This window comes from Protomyctophum bolini, assembly GCF_963924005.1.
Source record: "Protomyctophum bolini genome assembly, chromosome: 14".
Taxonomy (NCBI): domain Eukaryota; kingdom Metazoa; phylum Chordata; class Actinopteri; order Myctophiformes; family Myctophidae; genus Protomyctophum; species Protomyctophum bolini.
The window spans coordinates 11,340,646-11,364,113 of NC_137875.1; the positions used below are offsets into that span (position 1 = coordinate 11,340,646).

The window sequence follows — 23,468 nt, forward strand, 5'->3', positions numbered from 1 at the left end:
CGTTGGTGCTGAGGGGATCGGCCAAAGCACCGCTGAAGAGACATTCAAAGCCCCGTCTTCACTGTCGCGGGGAAACCTTGTACATTAAAAAGCCTTACTTTTCAGGAAATGGAAAGAGGAGCCAGTGTTCCAAATGGATCCAATATAGTTATTATGAATGAATTGCATTTTTATAGCGCTTTTTCTTTCTTTTTTAAGATTAGTTTTTTGGCTTTTCTGCCTTTATTGATAGTTACAAGTGAAGACAGGAAAGAAGGAGAGAGAGAGACGGGGAGAGACATGCAACAAAGGTCGCCATAACGGGACTCGAACACGCGATTCGCTGTCAGGCCAGAGCCTATATGTGGCATGTGCCTGGACCACTAGGCCACTAGGCCATATAGCGCTTTTTCAAGTGCTCAAATCGCTTTACAATGATTAATTCATTCATACATTGGGAGGTGAAGCGGTGAACAGTCGACACCAGCGTCCTCACTTACCCACATTCACACACCAATGGTGGCAAGCTCACACCGACCAACTCATTGGAGGCAATGTAGGGTTCAGTGTCCTGCTCAAGAACACTTCCACATGTGGAGAGGAGGAGCCGGGATTTGAACCGCCAACCCAGGGATCATTGGACGACCTGCTCTACCTCCCGAGCCACAGCTGCCCCAATTATCCTCACAAGCTGTTTTTGATTCGCAGTTTCTTTGGTACATTATTTATAAAACCCACAGACACTTGTAGATTGTTTATTTTGTCTACTTGTGTGTGAAACAGTAGTGTGACGACGAAGCAGGGCTTAATTACGGGGACGACGACTAATACGTTGAAATATGGAGATACAAGGTTTCTGTCCGACAGCGAAGACACACTCCCAATTAGCCTTGAGGAGCCTTAAGTGTATGATTGAACAATCTGGCCATTTGCACGTCATCCATAATTATGGAAGGCAGGGAGTGGCTGAGGGACAGCGATGTGGTTATACCCCAGACAGACAGACAGACATCTGCCTGCACGCTCTTCTCCCCCCACGGGTCTACTCATGAAGCAGGGAAATCTCAATCTGCTGTGGCTGTAGTATTAGTGGAGACGTCAGAGGATATATACACCATAGACTCTTGAGTTGTTGTTGTTTTCCCCTCCTCCTTCACAGCTCCATATGAGAGCTTGGGGGGGGGGGGGGGGGGGGTAATCCCTTTAGTCAGAGTTGGACTAGCTTTGTACCACTGCTGCGCAGCAAAGGACTCTCTCTTGTGGGGGATACTCCAACGCCAGTGATGAATAATTTAAGGATTGTTGTGTGTGTGGTTAGTGAGGGGGGAGAGTCGTGACTCAATTTATTCTCCATTGACTTACAAGATGTCAGAATTGTTGTCTTTGGCGCGCAAAGTTTGACTTCCATAATGATTTCCCCCCCAGGCTGTTTGTTTCTGTTGTGGTTTTTCACTTTGGACCAGAGAGAGATGTGTATATTATGCTGTATCTCACTGGGCTGTCTGTCTCTTTTCATCTCTCATGTTTGGTTGTTAACTACGTCCAGTAAGACATATTTTATACTTTGCAAAAACCAACCGTGTGTGTGTGTCTCCATCCTAGAGGAAGCCTTTATGACCACAGTCATTAAATACCAACCACTTCTAAATGCCATCTCAGAGCTGGGCTATAGGTGGAGCAGACTATTTGTGTTTATATTCGGCAGCCTAGGGCATTATACCCACAGACTGCTTGTTAGAGAGTTCCAACAACTTGGGGTGCTCAAAAAGGTACACTAAGTACTGTAGTGTCTCTGCTATAATTGGCAGCCGCCACATACAGTATGGCGGAGACGCTGCTGCTTATACCCATAGATAGATGCTGAGTGACATGCCTGTTGTACCATGAAAACACATGGTTTTGTAAGTGTAACTCTACTGCACCTTTACTAGTTGTGTCCTTGTATGCATCTCCTTTGTGTGGACATAAATAGATGGTTAAAATGTGTCTGTGTGTGATCTGCCCCTCATACAGGAGCTCTAATGAGCAGCCTCCATCAAAGGGTCTCCAAAGGGCAGCCGCCGCCACCACCACCACCGCCGCACCCTCGACAGCCACTATCTGGACGGGGGGCAACAAGGTGCACCTGCACGGGCGTCCGCTGGACCTGAATGGAAACGTCCACGTTGTTGTTCCTGGTCGACCCACTGCTGCTGAACGAGCACGGGAAAGGATGACCGAGGTCCAGAAGCCTGGTGGTCTTAATGGGAAATCTGAGCCTTATCGGTGCAGAAACGGTGAAGAGAGATCAGAAGAGAATCAGAACCATGTCTGCCCAGGTGAGAGACAAACTGTCTTAACACCATCACTGTTGTTCTTAGCCCATTTAGACCTGAGGACGATTCTACAAATGCCTTCTAAATCCTAACAGTTTTCTTAAAAATAGCAGACCTACAAGCTCGTAGCGCGGCACCGAGCTTGTAGAACTGCTATTTTTCAATAGCTAAAGTATAATATAATGCTTAAAACACCAAAAGGGTTTCCCGCCCGAAGTGGGTTAAGACCTGGAACGCATCTGTGTTGCCGTAGTTTTTTAACCACTTTAACCATTATTTTAAACATTAGCTGATGAAAAATAGCTAAAGTACTATATTACAAGCTCGTAGCACTCAAAACTGTCAGGATTTAGGAGACATTTTGTAGAATCTGGCCTCAGGTCTTAATACCATACTAATAACTGTTGATGTTATGAGTGGCAGTGTGCAGACTGCTTGGACGGTGTACTCGAAACATGCAGCTGTGAAGTTTCAACGTGTTCCACTTTGGCTGTGGGTTGGTATGGCCTTGACTGACTGTTGGCCGTAGGTTGGAGGGTTGGTACGGCGTTGACTGACTGTTGGATGCGCTTCTTAAGATCGCAACACATTCAAGAATGACCAAGTCCTGCTGTCGAGGCTGCAAAGATCCTCTCGTAAGACGGGCGTTGTCGTGGAAACAGGAATTAACTTCCGTCCAAAGGCTTGCGTGCTTGTGTGACTGACACACACACACACACACACACACACACACACACACACACACACACACACACACACACACACACACACACACACACACAGCGTCTCCATCCCAGACAGAGGAGACCATTCTGTGTTGGGTTTTGAGTCTCACTTAACGACTTAAACCTATTATTAATTATATTGAAATTCAATATCGCGATTTTGCCAGTCAGTCTTACTGTCACGAAGGAAAGAAACGTGGCATTTAAAATCGCGATATTTGAGTGAATCAATTTATTTTGCCCACGACTAGTAACAACAACGTTAGCAACTACTGCTAATAGACATAATGTAAAATCTACAAAATGATCCAGCCTTCACAGAGTCAACTCCCAACGCTCTGCCTCCCTCCCTCCGTCTCTCCCTCCTCAGCAATATTTGGTTTTCCTCATGCACCCACTTCAGTCTCTCTCTCTCATTAATTCTCTCTCCGTTGCTCTCCCTGTCCGGTGGTCTCTAGGGGTCTCACACTGGGCTACCAGTGGTGAGCTCTCGGGTAGTGGCGGGGTCATCATGGATCGCCCTGCAGGGGGACACGATGAAAGCCCCTCTGAAGCCGATGACTCGCTGTTGGGAACAGAGAGGAGGGGGGGCCACAACGAGGGCCAGATGAGCTCTTATGACCGCTCGGAGGACATGGAGGATAGCGACTCGTTGGTCTCGGAGAGACTCCTAACATCCCCCGGATCCCAATCGCCCGGGGAATCCGCCATGGGCTTCGGCTTCGGCAGCCCGCGCTCATGGGCCCTGGCCTTCTATGGAGAAGACTGCTTCAGTGCGGAGGTGATTCAGTACGCTCTGAATCTGGGCCAGCACTCGGAAACACCCTGCCTGGACCTGAAGATGCAGGTAGGGTCAGTGGTTTTCCAACCCTTTTCATGTCGAGGTCCATTATTCATTCGGCATTTCAGCTGCCGTTTGATAAGGAAGACTTATAGAATATGTTGTTGTCGTTTGGTTAATATTTTGGCCTACAGCAATTCCATGCTGTATTTGATGTTAATTGTTACCGTAGGAGAGATAACAGGCAAACGTTGATCAAAATAACAATTCTTTTACATTATCTAATTGTGCAAATTGTTTAACAATAATTTAACTCACGTATTTATTTATTTTAAACACGTAGAATGAAACAAAATGGACAGATAAAGGTCAATTTGTTAACTGATTACAGTAGTACACATAAGTTTTGTTTCTACAGCTATTCAACGTAACTGATAATTGAAGCAACACTGTTATTGTTGTTGTTAACATTTTGAAATTACTTGAATTCCCCATGGCTGGTTGGAAATATGCAGTTGTTGGGAACTTTGCATATTTTCTTTATTATCACAATTTCATTCCCAATGTTATTTACTACAGGAGGAACAATTAGATATTCAAATTAAGTCCACTTCTTAGTTCATTTTTACCATTTACAAGAATGATATTCAAATCTGGTACAAAGTAGGCCACGGTCAGGCTTTGGGGTAAATAGGAACGAGAGATGTGGGGTTGAGGGGATTTAAGGTAATTTGCACATTATTTTCTCTCAACTTGATTTGAATGGTAATGTGTTGAACTTAGCCTGTGGCAGCAGAGGTTGTTATGATTTATAATAGAATATTAATGAAGTCTTTGTGTGTGTGAGTGCAACTTGGATAGGGCTGTTATGAGCTCCATCACAGCCCGTCACACTGGAGAGGGCCAAGAATGACGTCAACCCTGACCCTTTACTGACCAGGGCTGTCCAAAGTTCAGCCAGCGGGCCAAATGCGGTGCGAGGACACATTTTATACGGCCCACGGCTTCATCATTCCTAAATTGTATATTAAACACAGCCCGCCAGCACTGTCAAACAAGAATATTTTCCCAGAGTATAATTTGTCAGGATACCTTGTTCCCTGTTGTCTCATTCTGAAAGGGTCAAAGAAAGGCTATTACCTTGTTGCACGTCTGGTTACATTTGGCAATGTGAAATGATAAGGCTGAAAAATGAGTTATTTTGTGTTTTGTTCAGAGCACACACCTAAGCCATATGCATATCGCTTCCCCACAACTGCCATATTTACTGTACAAATATTACTTCTGTCAGACACACTGTTATTGCGCAAACTTTCGCTGTGGTGCAAATTACATCACACATTCCTCATTACCCGCCCCCTCCCCTTTTCACTGCACCCACACACATACACACACACACGCGCGCACACGCACACATGGCACAGCAGTACGGTACAGCACAGTATGCTACAGCACAGTACAGTACAGTATGGTACCCTATATTTAGAAATCAACACACTGGTACAGGTGTACAGCATGTGGCTTCTTTCAATGACAACAAATTCACAAGATTTTGGTTAATTGCTTGAGTTTGAATTCACCTCTTCTACAGGAGCTACAACAACAACTGACCATCGAGACCAGGAATCTGAGGAAGACTAGAAACTTCTACCAGAAGCTGATCCAACAAGACAGAAAAAACAAAGGTGACTATATTGCATGGTGCTACATGATGGCTTAAATTAAAATGAAATGTTAACATTCAGTTGCAGCATGGCAAAATATTTACGAAAACAAATAACGTCAACATAATGTTATTATCCCAAAAGGTTGTGAGAGCAAACTGATGTCGTCCAAGCTCAAGGCCCAACTGGAAGAGCTGATATCTAGAGTGGACTTCCTGGAGTCTGTGAAGAAATACCTTGAGGTGCAACACAAACCCACCCGCTTCCACTGTTACCAACCCATATTCACCATCAAACCCTATAGCCCCATATGGTCCCTCAGTCCCTACGCTCATTCTGGAGCTCCGAAATTAGCTCCCACTGTCTTAGCCTTCTACTGCGTTTCAGAACGTGGTTTGAACGTGGTTTCAACTAGGAACTTTTCTGCACAATGCACATCGTATCCAAAAAGTAAAGGTCCGATAATGAGCTAAATAAAACTAATTTTACATTATTCCCGGACAATAAAATCCAAGTTACTTATTTTGCCATGTTTTGCAAGGAAGTTGCACCTCGAATGTCGCAATTAGATTTTCCAACTGACTTCAGTTGGCGTTATAATACTGTCTCTCCTTGCAAAACATGGCTAAATAAGCCATTTAAACACTCGTTTAAACTTGGATTTTCTTGTCCGGGAATAAAGTCAAATTAGTTTTGCTCATTATCGGACCTTTATTATTTGGATACGATGTGCAGAAAAGGGTGAGAAATGTTCTTAGTTGAAACCACGTGCCGGTTCTGAAATGCGGTACAAGGCTAAGACAGTGGGACCTCATTTCGGAGCTACAGAATGCGCATAGGGACTGAGTGAAATTACTGCTGCTGAAGCGAAAACATCTTTATGCTTTATGTTTACTTACTAGAGTTAGGGTTAGAGTTAGGGTTAGTAATTGCGACAATGCGACCGACAACAACAACGTCCCCGCTCCCGTAGAGCCTACTGGCTCCATTGCATGGTCTTGATGAGTAACCTACTGGTTGATAACATTCGAATCCGCAAAAAAACTAGTTCATCCACCTGAATGGGCTGCTTCAGTTCACGCACTTCCTGACAATTGATCTGACGTGACTGGTGTGTTTATGTCCAGATGTTGACGGTGGAACAGTGGGGTTTAGACGTGTCCCAGCTGTCGTCCTTGGCAGCGTGTGGTCCTGGTTCTCTGGAGCTGCGATCCTCTGAAGAAGACGCTGCCGTGCTGAGCTTTGGAAACCACAAAGGGAAGAGGACACTGCAGGCCGGGTCTCCGCTGGGTCTCATGGCGTACCTCTATGCTAGGTATTACTCATTATACACTTTGACTGGAAACGCATTGTAGGGAACTAGCCAGACAACTATTCCACAATCTCCGAATGCTATATAGCAGTCTGGAACTATACACCTCCCGAAATCTGAGTAATCTGTTTGTCAACAGGACTCTGGTTTGGTGCGACATAAAACCTATCCTTAATCCGGCCATGTCATACTAAGATGAACATTCCGCAAATTTAGCCGATCTACAAACTCACAACTTGGCGCAATATGATTATGCCCCGATTCCCTGTTGGCCATACAGTATATTACGATATAAGCTTCTATATTCTGAAGGATCTAATTTTAGCAAGACAATCTTATTTAATACATTTCAGTGACTCCTGACATGAATTTGATATCACAATGTTCTCAAGTGTGTTGATATTATAATGTTCCATCTTGTTGTAGAAATGCAGCTCTGGAAGGTTATGTCCAACACTTCCTGTACACTTATCGTCACTTCTGTACTCCAGAGGAGCTTCTTCAATTCCTAATGGACAGATTCATCAGTTCCTCAAGGTATATATATACTGTATATCTCTCATGAATACACAAAGAAATAGCTGTTCTGAAAACACCCCATTTTTATTGAATGCCATATTAGTGTTGCTCCTACCTCTGGCTGAGCACTCTACTTCTGATGTGTGGTTTGTGTTTGCATAAATTGTGTATCCGTTAAGTTTTGTAAAGCCACAAGTGATATATTGTGAGTTTAGGTCGACTAACGTCGCTGTTGTTCATTGAAGTATGCATCCATCCATCCATCTTCAACTGCTTATCAGTCGGGTCGCGGAGGCAACAGCTCCACCAGAGAGCTCCAGACATCCCTCTCCAGAGCAACATTAGTAACTTCATTCTGGGGGATCCCGAGGTGTTTCCGGCAGATTTGGAGATATAAGCCTTCCAACTCATCCTGTGTTTGGCCTGGGGTCTTCTTCCAGCGGGACGTGCATCGAGGACCTCCCTAGTGAGACACTCAATTGAGAGGCATCCTAACCAGATGCCCGAACCACCTTAGCTGGCTCCTTTCCAAGCAAAGAGACTCTACTCCGAGTCTCTCGCCGTGACTGAACCCTATCTCTAAGGTAGAATGAAGTATGCATCAGGCTTAACTCAATGCAATGATTCTTCTGTGCCAGAGCTGGTCCAGAGCTGTCAGGAGACGATGCAAAGGTGTTCCATCGCAGCTTGGCTCTGCTGGAGGCTTGGGTGATGGACTGCAGGCTGGTGGACTTCACACAGCCGTCTGGCCTTCTGACAACACTGGAGAACTTCCTCATCACTCAGGTAACCACACATAGGAGCAGAACTTCCTCATCACTCAGGTAACCACACATAGGAGCAGAACTTCCTCATCACTCAGGTAACCACACATAGGAGCAGAACTTCCTCATCACTCAGGTAACCACACATAGGAGCAGAACTTCCTCATCACTCAGGTAACCACACATAGGAATCCTTTAGTTGACCAAGTGGTCGATGTCCGTGGCTGGCCACATTAACCCTGGCATTCCTATTTTGGGCACATCGATCATTCATTGGATTGAAAATTCACAGGAACAGCCAAACGCCTATGTTTATTTTATACTCGTTGACTTACAACGTATGTAAACTTTGTATGGAAGCTTTTCTGCCTTCATTGATAGTACACAGTGGAGATAGACAGGAAACAGGGAGCAAGCACACAACGCGTCGCGTGTGAAATCAGTCATTACGACGGCATCAAGGCCCACCAAAATACATTTTAGTCGTCTAAATCAACTGTAGATTTAGTAGACTAAAACCTTATGACATTTAGTCGACTAGAACTAGACTAACATTAAACATTCCAGTTGACAAAAATGCGACTAAAACTAAATGCAAACTATTCAAGAGACTAATGACTCAAACTAAAATCTAAATTTGCTGCCAAAAACAACACTGCCCTGTACAGGTGGCTCCGCTAGACAGCCGAGGAGGGGTCCTTCTCACCAGCCTCCACAGCTCTCCCAGTAAGACGTGGAGGAGCCATCATGGAGGTGAAAGCCTGATCAGCCCAGATGAGGCCGATGACTCCCTGTCTGTCCAGCTGCTATGCGGCAAATCGTCCGTCGAGGACCCGGGAAGAAAAGTCAGTGTAATATAATGGTCCGTAATATATGAAAACTACAGCCTGAACCAATATATGCATCAGTTTGGCCAAAAGCCCAGATATATATATTTTTTCTATTGAAAAGTATATATATATAGTTTATTGTGAAATGTTCTTTAGTTCGTTGTATTCTGTATATAAGATATCAGTGAAAACATTGGTACCTATCCTTTTTTCTCATTGCTGCTGACAACCTTATTGTAAGATCTCTTGTGGCTGACATTTTCACCTTTTTCTTTCTTTTTTCTTTTACATCATGCAGCCTTTTTTAACCTTAAATCAGAAATGCAAGGCCTTCTCTCCCATATCAGACTCCACTTAAAGTATAATGAGACATTTCCAAGAGGGGAAAAAAGAACACATTGGCCTTCTTCACACTAATTGTCATGTATCTTTGTAGTTGTTTCAGTGGAAGATCTCTCGGGTGGTGGAGCCCGCGGTGTCCAAAGAGAAGGCCTTCTCCGTGGCCGCGTTTCTGCCTGTGCCTGCCTACGGCTCCCTGGTGGACGACCACCTGACCAGCGGATGGCGCCACCGTGCCGATGAGCGCCTCCCCTTCGGCCAGAGTGAATACAGCGCACAGCGGACGGCACAGCAGCTCACACTGTTGCAGCAGGTTAATACAACACTTCATCCAACAAATCCCTTTAAAGGCAGAGTATCACGCTGGCATCTACTTTGTCTGAGTTTAATTATGACAAAGTTGTGATACTATTCGAAAATGCAACTATACGGCTCTATACAGCCTGTTCAATGCTGTGTGAAGTCGGAGCGGGCTAGTGGCCACTGCTATGAAAAATCCTAAAGTTGTCCTTGAAAATAGCTGATGAAGCTCCACAACTTGTCGGATTTTCGCACTACACCATTGCGCAAGTATAAAATAATATGTAAATGGTTAAATGATTATTTCGGTTCCCGATTTGATTAATTCAAAAACAAAGTCTACTCCCCTACTATTTTGCACAAACATAGGCCAGTCCAGGATGTTATACGTTTCAATTACAACTAAACTAATCCAGTTTATTGCACAATGATCACAGTTAATCCTGATCCACATTTTCCATATTTCCAACTATACTGCAAGTATTGTAGATTCAATGAAATGGTTTAGTGCCACTATTGTGTGTTTTATTAATTGTGGAAACTGGAAATGATTATTTTCAATTCATCGTAGGGACAATAATACACATGCTGGTATGCAGGACACACATGCTCACATGCTTACACATACAATGAGACGAACATGCGTTACGATGGGATATATTCACGCAAATCCCCTTTCTCATACTCACATTTTACCCATTCAGGACGGGAACCGACTTTTGGTGTTTTAAGGATTATGTTATACTTTAGCCATTGGAAAATAGCAGATCTACAAGCTTGTAGATCTGCTATTTTTGGGTTGAGCACCACTGACATAGAAACATCGATTTTTTTCAGAAAACTGTTAGCATTTAGAAGACTTTTTCTTTTTAGAATCGGCCTTCGGTCTAAATAGGTCAAAGTGCTGTTGCTTGTGTTCAGCACTGGAGGGAGACATACCTCTATGAAGAAGTAAATTATCATTGAAGTGAGTGACCATTAATAACAGGCATGTTGCTCTCCTGTGCACTTGAATGAGGGTGTGACTACTAAAATAATTATGTCTAACAGGACGTTTTCCATGGCTGTCACCCAGTTCACTTCCTCAACTCCAGAACTCAAGGAGTCAAAGAAAAGGTTTTGAGTCTAAACAAGTGAGTACACACACACACACACACACACACACACACACACACACACCCCTAGTTTTAGCAATGTGGGAGCTTGTCTGTCAAGCTCCTGCATGTTATTATATTTGGTTATTAAATTGATTCCGATTATGTGTATCAAAATGAACTCACGTTTATGACCTGGGTCTGGGTGTCGCCACCTTCATGATGACAGATTAAACCAATGGTTCTCAAAGTGTGGCAGAACAAGTCAATACCAGGCCAGGGCGGGGAGCAGATCGAGCGCACAATTGGGGGCCTCCCAAATCGATCCCCCCACACCCCTACTATGCTTTATGTTGCGATATAACAACCCATCAACATACAACACATCCCCCTGCAAGCCTTGCATGGCTACTGCAGTTTTCTCTAACACACATTCAAACCATTTGCGAGTTAGGAGTTCAGCAGCACCACAGTGCACGGCGGACCCACTGCAACTAATGAACTAAAATGTTTAACAGAAATCTGTCAATTTCAAACAGACATTTTTAAAATCTGATCTCAGGTCAAAATGTTTAACAGAATTGGCACGGCAGGCCAAACATTTCCAAAGTACAAGAGCTTTAAGGGCATGATATAAGCAGGCGAAGTGAACTTCAATAATAACATCACATTGTTGCAGGCATTGACAGTAACAGTACTGTATGGAAGCCTACCCGAGACTTATACAATGAACTACTCACCTAATGCCGCGGATGTTCCATGTTTAACATACTTCCAAAGTGTGTACATTGTTTAAGTCACAGCCACAGGTGTAAGGTTTTCATATCGTAAACATGTGAACTTTGTCTAAAAGCTTGTGTTTAATCCATGGGGGTTCTTGTTTGCTACTTGGTCAGACTAGCGCTTGCCAGGCATCATAACAACTGTCATGGGAGTTTGGCTACAACCGAAACTGACTTCCTCTTCCTCTTCAAAATAAGAGCCACTTGTAATGATTAGTCAACACTAGTTTTATTTCTATGTCCCGGGCCGGGCAACGGCCGTACGCCCAGCTTCCCCTGACGGACCTGCCCCTGAAGTGTGTTCAATGTGTGGTTCCTTCCTTGAGAGAGGGTTCCAGGAGGTCACAAATAAAATGTGTTAATACATGATCAAAAACAGTTTAACCACTTGACCCCTATATCTGTTGACCCCTATAACTACAACTGGATCACCTTGAAATGAGAGGTAATGAGATGAAATATGTGGTCGCATCTGTAATTAAACTGTTCTACAGTATATCAGCATTACATAGCGAAGAGGATAAGGAAAGCAACCATCAAACAAACAGAACAGACCCATGGCTTCAGACATGGCATAATAGAAAGGCTGCTGCTTCAGAGATGGTTTCCTACTTCCTAGCATAGCCAATGATAAGGCTGCCGAACGCAGTACACTGTTTCAATTCCACTTCCAATTTTTTGACGTGAACATTTTGGAGACTTAATCACTCTGCCTCAAATATTTGACAAAAAAGAGCAGGCCAAGTACAGAGCCTATTTATATATGGTCAAGTTTGACTAAATTAGTAAATATTGAGAGTTTAAGTGGCTAAACTGTCTATATTGCACGAGAGTTTAAGTGGCTAAACTACAGTATATTGCATCCTGGCTTCATTCCCACCACCATCAGGAATGTGTCTCAGCAGCACGTCTCACCACCAGAGGGAAACAATCTGCTGGCGTGCGAGGCTACACAGAGAGGGGGCAGCCACCTCCAGCGGCTGCTCACATATGCAGACGGTGTCACCAACTGGATCTCTGCAGAGATAGTCATCTGTGACACGCTCAAGGTGAGATCAAATCTCTCTGCCAGATGAGAGCTCAGAGCTGCATGTGGTGGTAATGGTCACACACAATACAATCTTCAGTGTTCATTTGTATTCGGAGAATGTACAAATCTAACCAAAACAGGACCCTTGTTTGCGGGTCTTATTTGGTTACATTTGTACAATCGCAGAGATACAAATGGGATAAATGAACGCAGATACATTCGTTTTATTTAACAGATTTGTGTGCTTTCCGAATAAAAACATAATTTTCTGATCTGTCAGAGTTAAAGTTAAACTAAACGACATGCTATTGTTCTGATGTGAAGTGATCAATAATATAATGTGTGTGTGTGTGTGTGTGTGTGTGTGTGTGTGTGTGTGTGTGGGGGGGGGGGGTTACGTTCCTTGCAACGTGAGATGTGCTTGATATCATCACTACACACAAGTCATAGCCAGGGAAAGGTTGCCACACAATATGCCTGGCCTCTTCACATCAGAATGGGATTCTGGGCATTATACTGTTTTCGTCGACTAAAACTAAGACGAAAAATGTTCGTCGACTACCTTTTTCCACTGATGGAAAACTAAATGGAAACTAAATGAAAACTAAGCTATGATGACTAAAACTAAGACTAAATATACTGACAATTTCGTCAACAAATAAACTGTTAGGAAGGGACTAGTGGACAAGAGATCCATTATAAGTAATTTTTGTGTCACGCTGCGACGCGTTGAAAACTTGTAGATCGGCTATTTTCAGCAAGTTTAAAATCAGTCATTACGACGGCATCAAGGCCCGCCAAAATACATTTTAGTCGACTAAATCAACTGTAGATTTAGTCGACTAAAATCTTATGATATTTAGTCGACTAAAACTAGACTAACACTAAAACATTCCAGGTGACTGAAACTAAATGAAAACTATTGAAAAGACTAGGACTAAAACTAAAATCAAACTTTGCTGCCAAAAACAACACTGCAAGGTTCTATATGCTGTCTTTGGTCATGTGTCCTCTGTTTTGTTTTTTTCAGACACAAGTGGCGTTGCTGAGCAAGTTTCTGTTGATTGGCAAACACTGCTATGAGTGGAGGAACTTCGCCACGGCCATGCAGATCCTCGGAGGCCTGGAGAATGTGATCGTCAGGCAGTTACCAGTAAGGCTGCAGATAATAGAACGCTTTCTCACGAAACATTATGGAATAACTTAACTGCACATCACGTCATGAATTCGGTGCCCTCAAGCTACCTTGAATTTGTATGTGATGATGATGATGAGACCATATTTAAACACCTTGAATGCCTGGATGTAGTTGGAACCAGTAAATCAGCGTGCCCAGCGATTTGCAGCTTCGGAGCGCAGGGCACAAGGCACCATCTTGGATGTGTAGCTGAGGGGATCCTCCCATCCATTAAAATGGAGGGGGACCACTTTGGATGACGTCCCAACCGGAAATGACATTGAATGTTGCTCAATAGGCGCTCCCAGCCTGTGGAGCGGTGCGCTCGGTTATGGAATGATTAATGTTCTTTTGATTAATCTCCGTCCTGGCATCCGACGTAATTCATTAATAAGGTGGAGACCTCCGTCCCGGGCCCTCAAGGTGTTAATGTCCTCCTCAAATGAGATCCATATTAACATTAATAACAAGCGCTGATGCAGCACGGGTGTCCATGGGCCGGACGGCAGACACCCTTGCCGGCAGGCCAGGTGCAGCCCAGTGAATTAGCTTCTTCTGATTTTTAAATTTTTAAATGTATTCACGAGCATTCATTACGTTATCTGTATGGCAGTTGCTCTCTTGACGCTGCGCTTGTTGTCGTGTGTTATTCATAAAGCTTCAGTCTGTGCAGAGCCTTGATGAAGTATACATCATATACAACATGCAAGGCCGTAAAAAACTTGTTACGGAATACTATGACAAAATGCATTCCTTTCAATCTATCATGATATAAATTAAACACAAATGGAAGGTGATGGATCTGTGGGTGCTTTAGTGGTCCGTTTTGTTACTCGTCACAACCGTGCATCTGGTGAGAGCGCTGTGCTCATCTGCTCTTTAGCTTTGTAAATAAAATAAGTGCTGCATTTTAAAAAACTTTTGTTATTTGTCTCTGATATATAAATTGCTATACTTATCATTAATACTGATCATAAGAGTCATGTAGAAATGTTTCTTCATAAGAAACAATATTGCGTAAAGTGAAATATGTTGGAGGGGAGATATGCAAACAGGTAAAAAGAAATGTATAATATATGATGGCCTGGGCCATGGCTCAGCGGTCCAGACACCTTGGCTGGTAAACCAGTCTGGCAGTGTGCCGCGGTTTGACTCCCGATCCTGACGGTCTTTACTGCATGTCACCCCCCCCCCATCTCTCTCCCCTATTTCCTGTCAGCCTACTGTCTATCCCTCTATAAAATAAATTGTGGCGAAAGCCAAAAAAAAAAAAAAAAAGACAACATGCATATGAGTTCTCACATGTGTTTCACGCGTGTGCACAATGGTCCCGCTCCAATGAAGTCAAATGTTACACGGTCCGGCCAACATAAAATGATTTGGACACTCCTGATGTAGAACACTAGAATTTTAGCCTGGTGAAACCACTCCCCCTGCTGGACAACATTTTTATTCTGCCAGAAGGGCAGAGATGTACTCCGATCCAAATCAGCCTGCGGCCTTATGCGGCCGCTAGAGGCAGGATCAACGGGCGAGACTGGTGACATATTGAAGCACTGCCACAGCGCAAATGTAAACACAAACTAACAGGACTACAACTCGAAATTATTATGGAGATATCAGATTTTTGTCCCACTGCTTCCTGTTCATCGTTTCTGCTTGAGAGAGCCCAGATGCAGGCAGGAGGAGGGAACTTGTGAACTCAATACTGGAGTCAGGTTATGTAGAACATGCATGGGCAATTGGGCACAGACTCAGAGTGGTCTCAGGTGCAGTCGCCTCTAAACCATCTCGCACCTCGATTCTTTTCCGCCGACCGCTCGGTGCCGCGGTTCTTGTATTCTTTATTTAGTTTAAATGGGAATAAGGTTAGGAATAAGTTTAGGGTCAAGCATAGTTTTACTGGGGTTAAGTATAGGGTATAGGGTTATGTTTAGGCATAGTTTTACTGAGGTTAAGGCTTGGAATAAGGTTAGGTTTAACCGTTTAAGCATAATCTACTAAGGTTACTTTAGGAACACCAGGCCGCGCAGTTCCACCGGCTGTACGCCTGGGGCGAGTTGGTAAAGGGGCGAGTCGTCTGGTATTGCTCAGAGCTTGTAGGTTTGTGTCGTGTAAAGAAGGGTCCTCAAATAACCTACAATGAAAAGACAACCATCTAAACCGAATAAGGGACATTTCCATATTTCTATCTGAAGGCTGCTTATATTCATAATTAGTTTCCATTTTGTGGCTAAATGAAATTACTAAATTAAACTTCCTGCTGTCTCCCTTGCAGGCTTGGAAACATCTGCCTAGCAAAGTGTGTGAGATCCTGGAGGAGCTGCGAGCTGTGCAGGTCTGTGTGTGTGTGTGTGTGTGTGTGTGTGTGTGTGTGTGTGTGTGTGTGTGTGTGTGTGTGTGTGTGTGTGTGTGTGTGTGTGTGTGTGTGTGTGTGTGTGTGTGTGTGTGTGTGTGTGTGTGTGTGTGTGTGTGTGTGTGTGTGTGTGTGTGTGTGTGTGTGTGTGTGTGTGTGTGTGTGTGTGTGTGTGCGTGCGTGTGCGTGTGTGTATGTGCACACTTGCTTGTGTTTTTCTCTAGATAGGCTGGACTTGGCACATACTGTTCCGCTGGGCTCGAGGGCAGACAATCAAATCAAAAACAGCTATGTGTGTTCTCACTGTGTGCTACAGAGTACAGACCCAAAGCTAAACCAGTCCCTGAAAGCAACGTCTCCTTGAATATCGCACCATCCTGAAATGATTCCTTATGTTTGGCGTCAATGTGACAAACACGATAGGAGGTTGCAGTAGGGTTGTCTGCTCTCTGGACTCCATCTCTCCCTACCAATGCCTTCAGGTTTCTCTTTCTCAGCTCATATATATATATTTCTTCTGTCCCTTGACATCTCTTCAGGAACTCAAAAGTACTAAACATAGCACACCCGAACCATTGATATGCTGAAAGGGACATTCCTATGCTAATGTGCATTGTGCACTGCTCCCCTCTAGGGTTCACATTCAAATCAGCAAGCATGTGTGAATGGACGGCGGACAGTGTGAACGGTTGTTTTTGTATGAGTTCTCTCTGAGACCAACTCAATAGCCCATCGACTTTCCATTCCAAAATGGCATGATTACCCACATCACATTTGAGCTGCCTGGAACGTCAATATTCAGGCCATTCCTTCTCTGTCCATTTTTTTCCCTGTCTTGCCTTACAATTTATTTAGCAGACGCTCTGAATCCAGAGTAGTCAGCAAATAAAAAACGTGGTGATACATAAAAAATAGTCCACTTCAAGGGAAAAGGCCCGCTCTACTCAAACAGTCTTGTAAAGTTTCAGGCGTGTGCTGGGTTCAGATTCAAAGAGAACATATGGAAAATGAATAAAATCGACTGAGAGTGCGTATTTTATTCATTTTACATAAAAAAATAGTATCATGAATCATACGCAAGCTAAGAACTTAACAGTGGCACATCTACTGTATATAATGAAACTATGCATATATACTATATAGTGCAATGTCTACATAAAATGCTATCTACGCCCTAATATGCTATAACCATAAATGGTTTAACCGATTCTCCATCGGTTTTCCGGAAAACGCGTCCAGTGTGCAACCACCTTAACACTCAGGATTTTACATTGGAGGAACAATATTAGTGTACAAATAGTAGCATTAACCCACACCACCCATCCTTACAAACCCCCCTCTTCTATCTCTACCCTCCCATAGCTCCCTCCCCAAGCTAATGTTGTAATCACCTTATATCAATTTGTCTGCACTCTGCAATGCTAAGCATGTCCATAATACAAACACTGTTCAAAATGTAATGAAACTGTGTCTATGCTGCAGCTCCCAGTCCCAAAGCTTGCACAAAACATGTAAATACAAACTCCAAAAGCACTTTACAACATGGATTACATACTTTCAAAATGTGCTTTTCAATTAGGAATAATATGAATTGAAAGACACAACCTGAGTATCTTCAGCCAACTGGCTGCACTCACACACACTGGCAGGTTAAAAGAACGATCCTCTCGACTTCAAGTTGATGCTTTTATTTGATGCTTGCGAAACTACATGTTTAAACATGGTGTTTGCTTTGTTGAGATTGCTTTGTTGAGAGGAACTCTATGCAAATATTGCATTTCACTGCCAGTGTGTTGATTTTACCACACTTGCACCCCACGTTTTTTGTGCAACTATTTGCCATGAGCCAACAAACAGTTGAATAAACAAACACATTACAGCATCACATGCTGACGGGAGTTGTAGAAGTGAGAGGGGAGAGAAAAGAGACTTAAGCAATCCAGGTATTTTTGTGTTCATGTATCCCTTTCCCTTTGTAACTCAAGTGTGTACAACTTACTATTTTAAGATCCAAATTTGTGCTCTGTACACATTAAAATCCAAATGAATCCAATTCAGCACTAATTGTAGACTGAAAATGTTATCCAAAACGTAACCGGCTAATACATAAGCGCAAGCCCTGCTCTCTTTAGGTGTTTCTGAAGAGCGATGACCTGTGTCTGATGGGAGGAGAGCAGGCGAGGAGAAGACCCACCCTGCCCTCGGCACATATCTTGGCCATGCACATCCAGCAGTTGGAGATAGGAGCGTACACCCTCACCACTGGAGCATACAAGTGGACCAAGCTCAGGTGAGGGGAAGGTCAATGTTAATGAAGGTTAATGTTATTTAATGCAATCAGATAGGACTTTTCAGTTTGGATGCATGGTCTGTCAAGGCCATGCATGCCACTCAGTAGGCATTCCTGCATAACTTCCGGGTTTGATGATGTCACGCGCATACCCTCTCTATAGCATGAATTACCATTTGTGTCTCCTCTCCTATATAATTAAGTATCATTACAGTGTTTTCTTACATTCCTCTGCTTAAATATTAATAAACAAAACATACCAATGGTAACACAATAGAGTGGCGCCAAACACATGTGGGTGCATTCGTACTTTACTTCGGAATTACATTACATTATGCTGGAATATCCAGATTTCAGAGTGCCCTGGTGTTGCCATAATAGAGCGCTTTGAAATCAGTTCATTTAAAAACTTCCATTTTCACAATTATTACAGTTAAAATATCAAGTAAAATATTATTTTCATTTTCATGCGCACTAATGACAATGCCGTTTGTCTGCCCCACACAGCTGTTTGAGCAGAATGACGCGCATGACAGCGTTCAAACGACAGTAGCATCTACTGTCTGTGGCTGCTTTGCATAAACATGGACGACCTGTGTTCACCTTCAGTCAGTGTATTGTTGATGAGGGGATCATCATGAGGGATCATCGTTCATGCCTCCCCTGTGGAATTACATTAACAATAGGAAGGTAAACGACTGGCCCCTTTGTGCTCTGATTGAGGGCAGATAATCCTTTCCATGTCAGTTCTTTTTGCACAGAACGTGTCCCTTGTCTGCTGTTTGTGTTTGGAATCAATTTGAGTCACTCTCTTTCGTTAGATTTAGCCCTCATGTATGGATGTGCTAAATGATACGCTATATATGAAGCCATCCTTCTGTATGATACACAAAATTAGTCTTTATAAAAACTCACAACACCAGCCGCTTTTTTTTTAAATACAATTGTTCAAGTAAACACAAAGTTGTCTGATTATTTAAAATAAATTAAATTACATTTGGTGTCCCTGCTCTTCTATTGAGACATTCTGCATTATGTGTGTCTAGCCAACCTAGATTTATTGTTGTATTGTTTTAACCTTCGGAAATAGGATCATGTCAAAGGTTGTGTCCAACACATCCTATTTCCGAAGGTTAAAATTAACTGACTGAAATTAACTGACTCAAAATGATTCCAAACATAAACAGCAGACTGAAGTGAAGACAGAGGAATGGAGGATTATATCTTGCCAATCACAGGAACAAAGGGCAGTTCCATTGTTCATGTAATTTATTCCACCGAGGAGGGATGAAGGAATGATGATGCCTTCCTGATGATCCCTGCATCAACTACTCTGAACTTTGACATGATCCTGTTTATGGAGGTCAAAAAACTCAAGTTCTCAGCCCACAAAGTAATAAAAATGTCAGTACTTTTATAGGATATCTGGGGTCGAACAGGAAGGTTACACAGTGCAGCTTTAACTAAGACAAAAACAAAAAGGGAAGAAATAATTTAATTAATTTTAACTCAAATGAACAATGCAAAACTAATTGAAAATAAATATGATTACATCATTTATAAAACCTCACATCTGTTGGAATACATACAGTATTTCAAAAACAGTGATACTAACCTGAGCGGCTACGTGTAAATGCTAAAATCCCACCACTGTCAACCATTAGTGGTACTTTATATTTTTGGCAGTAATATTCCCTGCACCAATAGAGGGTGCTGCTGCCTCTTGAGTTTTGTGTGTGTCAACATGACATGGCATTGTAATCTTATTGTGCCATTCAGCCTAGCCTCTGCCATGTAATGTTATGTCTATCTGACTGTCTGTCTGTACTTAGCACAGAAAGTAATATTGTAACAACGTCCTTGCAATAAATCACGATACTGGTGGAATCATCCATGAACCATCATTGAAAACATTGAAAGCTGCCTAGTGTTCTATGCACACAGTTTAAACTGCATAAAAGGATAGTCACATTAGTTCCTGTGTGCTGATAAACATGCCCTGCGTCCTAGTACCGACACAAAATGTCACTCCAAGATGACAAACTGAAGATCAACTTTATCCTTACACACACGCACAGACACACGCACGTCCAACTGAAACAAAGTCAGGCCAAGTGGCCGCGAGGACATGCTCCACTGTGTCCTTCTCGCTGACTCCAATATGTCTGACCAGATGCTGAGGGTCGTGGCACGTGGCGGCGGTGTGGTAATGGGATAGTGGCGTCCAGCGCAGCTCCAGATGGCGCTCGCTCGTGATGATGGGGGTGGGATTGGTAAAAAGAGATTGCGAGGCCAGATGCTGCGAGGCGTATAGTTTTCTCCAGATGCCAGGGTCAGGGGACATAGCTGGTAGCGGGGGCACAGAGACACAGCTGGTTATTGCTAAAGTCCCGGGTCCACGTTGGATGGCACACTCCTACGTGTGTGTGTGGGGGCGGAGGAGGAAGAGGTGGGGGCGGACACACCTGGGTGGGTGACACTGAAGTGATATCAGACTTTAGTTTTCATCCCTTGTTCTGCGTTTTATCATGGCTTCTCTTTCTGACACAGAAAAATACTCGGTATTAATTTGCACCCTCTCTGAATGTGTGAACCTGAACCTAATTGACCTGTAAGGGTCCTCCTAGTGGCCAAGGTACCTAGTGATGCTCTTGGCATGGATCCTGTATGTACAGTATGTACAGTACTTTGGGTCGGACTCAGTCTTTTTTTGGTAAAGTTATGATGCATGGATAAATTAACACGGAAGATTCGAGAATCTATTTGTTACATAAATGCAGGAGTAAAAGTATTTGATGATTTTGCCTTCTCGACATCATAGCAACGAGACTTAAAACAGCAAATTCTCCTTTTGTTTCTCTCCCATTTCTCTTCTTCATCTGCGTGCCCTGCATGCCTCTTTGTTAATCGCTATCTCTTGTGTCATTCGTCCCTGTGTGTTGAAGGAGCATAGCGAAGGTGGTGAGTCAAGTGCACGCGTTCCAGGTCGCCGCGTACCCCTACAGCCCTGACGGCGAGCTGCAGGCCTACCTACGGCACCGCATCGCCAGCCTCAGCACCTGCAACGTTCACCTCCTGGCAGCGGACAACGATGCCAACTTCCAGCAGTCCACCACGGAAAGGCACACGCGGAGGATCCAGGACACATTGAGGAGGGTCAAGGCTACCTTCCAGTGAGTCATGAACCCTCCCCTCCGATCCAGGCAGTCGTTTGGAGCTCCAAAGCCATGCAGGCAAAGACCCTTATTAGAGTCTACAGCAGGGGTGCCCAAAAGGTAGATTGTGATATACCAGTAGATCACAAAGGCTGTTCATGTAGATCACATGACATGGCCCTAATATATTTTGAAAGGAAAAAAGGCTGCTTGAATTAAGGTGACTTCATTGACTTCATTGATCAAATAGGGCCAGTCAGCTCAAACCCACAATGCAAGTGTGGCTGTACACAAACGTCAGTTGCATTTCAAAGTTATACAAAACAAAACAGTATACCAATTCCTTCCCCCCCCCCCTCTATTCCCCATTCAGAGTGCGTTAGGTCTTATTATATAACGCCAGCGCCGCTATTCCAAAGCCCTTTGTAAATCGACTAATTCGGAAAGCTTTTGAATATAGGGCTCAAGTCGTTATAACATTTCATCTAACTATAAATGCACCAAGTCTTGTACGAGTGTAATCCACGAGAACCATTAGCCTGCACCGACTTCAAATTCGACACACGCGTTCCACACCACCAGTCCACCACAGGCAGTGCAGTGCCCGGTGTCGAGTCGGTCCGACCCACGGTTGTCCAAAACCGCCCCCAAAAAGGCCTCTGCCCGGGCTCTGGACAGGGCCCCTGCCCAAGGTCCATATATGGAGCTGGCCTGTTCTGACCTCACAACACTCCATATTTGGGCATGCCTGACACAGAACTCCATATAAGCTGGCCTGTTCTGACATCCCAACACTATATTTGGGCATGGCTGACACAGAACTCCATATATAGGAATAAAGGGACTCAGAGAGACATACAGAAATCTGCCATCATTCTGACGACACAGACATAATATCTGGGTGGGGCATCCATTTCCAACTTGCATCATTCCAAGTAGGCCAGGGCCCAACGGGCACCGCCTTAGAGGCCCCATTGGCACCTCTCGAGTTCATTTAATTTAGTGGAAAAGGCACTGCTTGCGGGGTCATTTGAGATCATCATACCTATAGATAATTGTCATTCTGACAATGTGATAATTATGTGTGGCCTGGCCCAGTGATTTTCTTTATATACGTGGATCAAATAAATCCTAAATAAGATCTTTATATAGCGATACCTGGGCTTAACCTGCATTTTTAAATATATATATATAGACAAGCTTTCACTTTTAAACCTTTGCACAAGTCTTTTTGGATGTTGCTTTGATGTCCGACAGAAACATGGAAATTCAAATTCAGGACTTTATTCACTATAGATAGCTTCTCCGTCTTATCCTTCTCTGCGCACAACTCTTAGTTATGTTAACAATACATCCATATGAAGAGATTCTTAAAGCAGACGCTATAGCATTATTTTTAAACACGACTAACAGAAGATGTTAGATATATTTATTGTGTGGATAAGAGAGACACAAAGGGCAAACGCTTGACAAGCTTTATATCTATTGTGTAAATACTATAGCATTTCAGAGGTTTTGCTTTAACATGAGGTATCAGTGTGCATAATGTTATTTGATCAAGTACAGTATACTGTGTTAAGTCTATTTTTCTATTTCTGGTCTATTTTTCTTCTATAGCCTATATACAGCTCTCCTCCTCCCATGCAACGACATGACATGTGATACCTTATGCTATCAATGGAAGTGTTCTGGATTTAGTCAAATAAATTACATTTCGTACAAGCGGCGTTTATCTGTTCATTTTTGTTGACCTTCAAAGATATGTGCATTTGTGTGTGTGTGTGTGTGTGTGTGTGTGTGTGTGTGTGTGTGTGTGTGCGCGCGCGCGCGCGCGAGTGTGCGCCCCCCTCTCTCCAGTCTGCCTGCTTCGATGCAGACAGAAACCAATCCATGCAGGCACGGAGAGGTGAGGAAATTGGCGCTGAGTGGAGGAGGAGGCGACTTCCCTGGAGTCCTCTCCTCGTCTCGATTATATTATTATTATCTCGCGGGATCAGAGCCCATCATCAAAGCATCCCCGAGATAAAGGCCGCAAAAGGACCAAGGGCCCTCTCTT

General features: G+C 43.5%; 1 protein-coding gene across 1 annotated transcript in view; it reads left to right on the forward strand.

The window, feature by feature from the left end:
- Positions 1 to 23,058, forward strand: part of kndc1 (kinase non-catalytic C-lobe domain containing 1) — a 45,717-nt gene extending 22,659 nt beyond the window's left edge. Inside the window, exons 16-30 of the mRNA XM_080782159.1 lie at positions 1,993 to 2,297; positions 3,478 to 3,866; positions 5,392 to 5,485; positions 5,609 to 5,706; positions 6,592 to 6,779; positions 7,203 to 7,313; positions 7,934 to 8,081; positions 8,728 to 8,904; positions 9,326 to 9,541; positions 10,579 to 10,661; positions 12,294 to 12,453; positions 13,465 to 13,587; positions 15,890 to 15,949; positions 18,100 to 18,257; positions 21,203 to 23,058. Coding sequence (XP_080638285.1) covers positions 1,993 to 2,297; positions 3,478 to 3,866; positions 5,392 to 5,485; positions 5,609 to 5,706; positions 6,592 to 6,779; positions 7,203 to 7,313; positions 7,934 to 8,081; positions 8,728 to 8,904; positions 9,326 to 9,541; positions 10,579 to 10,661; positions 12,294 to 12,453; positions 13,465 to 13,587; positions 15,890 to 15,949; positions 18,100 to 18,257; positions 21,203 to 21,434 — 2,542 coding nt within the window. The 3' untranslated portion in view covers positions 21,435 to 23,058. The remainder of the gene's footprint in view (positions 1 to 1,992; positions 2,298 to 3,477; positions 3,867 to 5,391; positions 5,486 to 5,608; positions 5,707 to 6,591; positions 6,780 to 7,202; positions 7,314 to 7,933; positions 8,082 to 8,727; positions 8,905 to 9,325; positions 9,542 to 10,578; positions 10,662 to 12,293; positions 12,454 to 13,464; positions 13,588 to 15,889; positions 15,950 to 18,099; positions 18,258 to 21,202) is intronic.
- Positions 23,059 to 23,468: the final 410 nt, after the last annotated feature.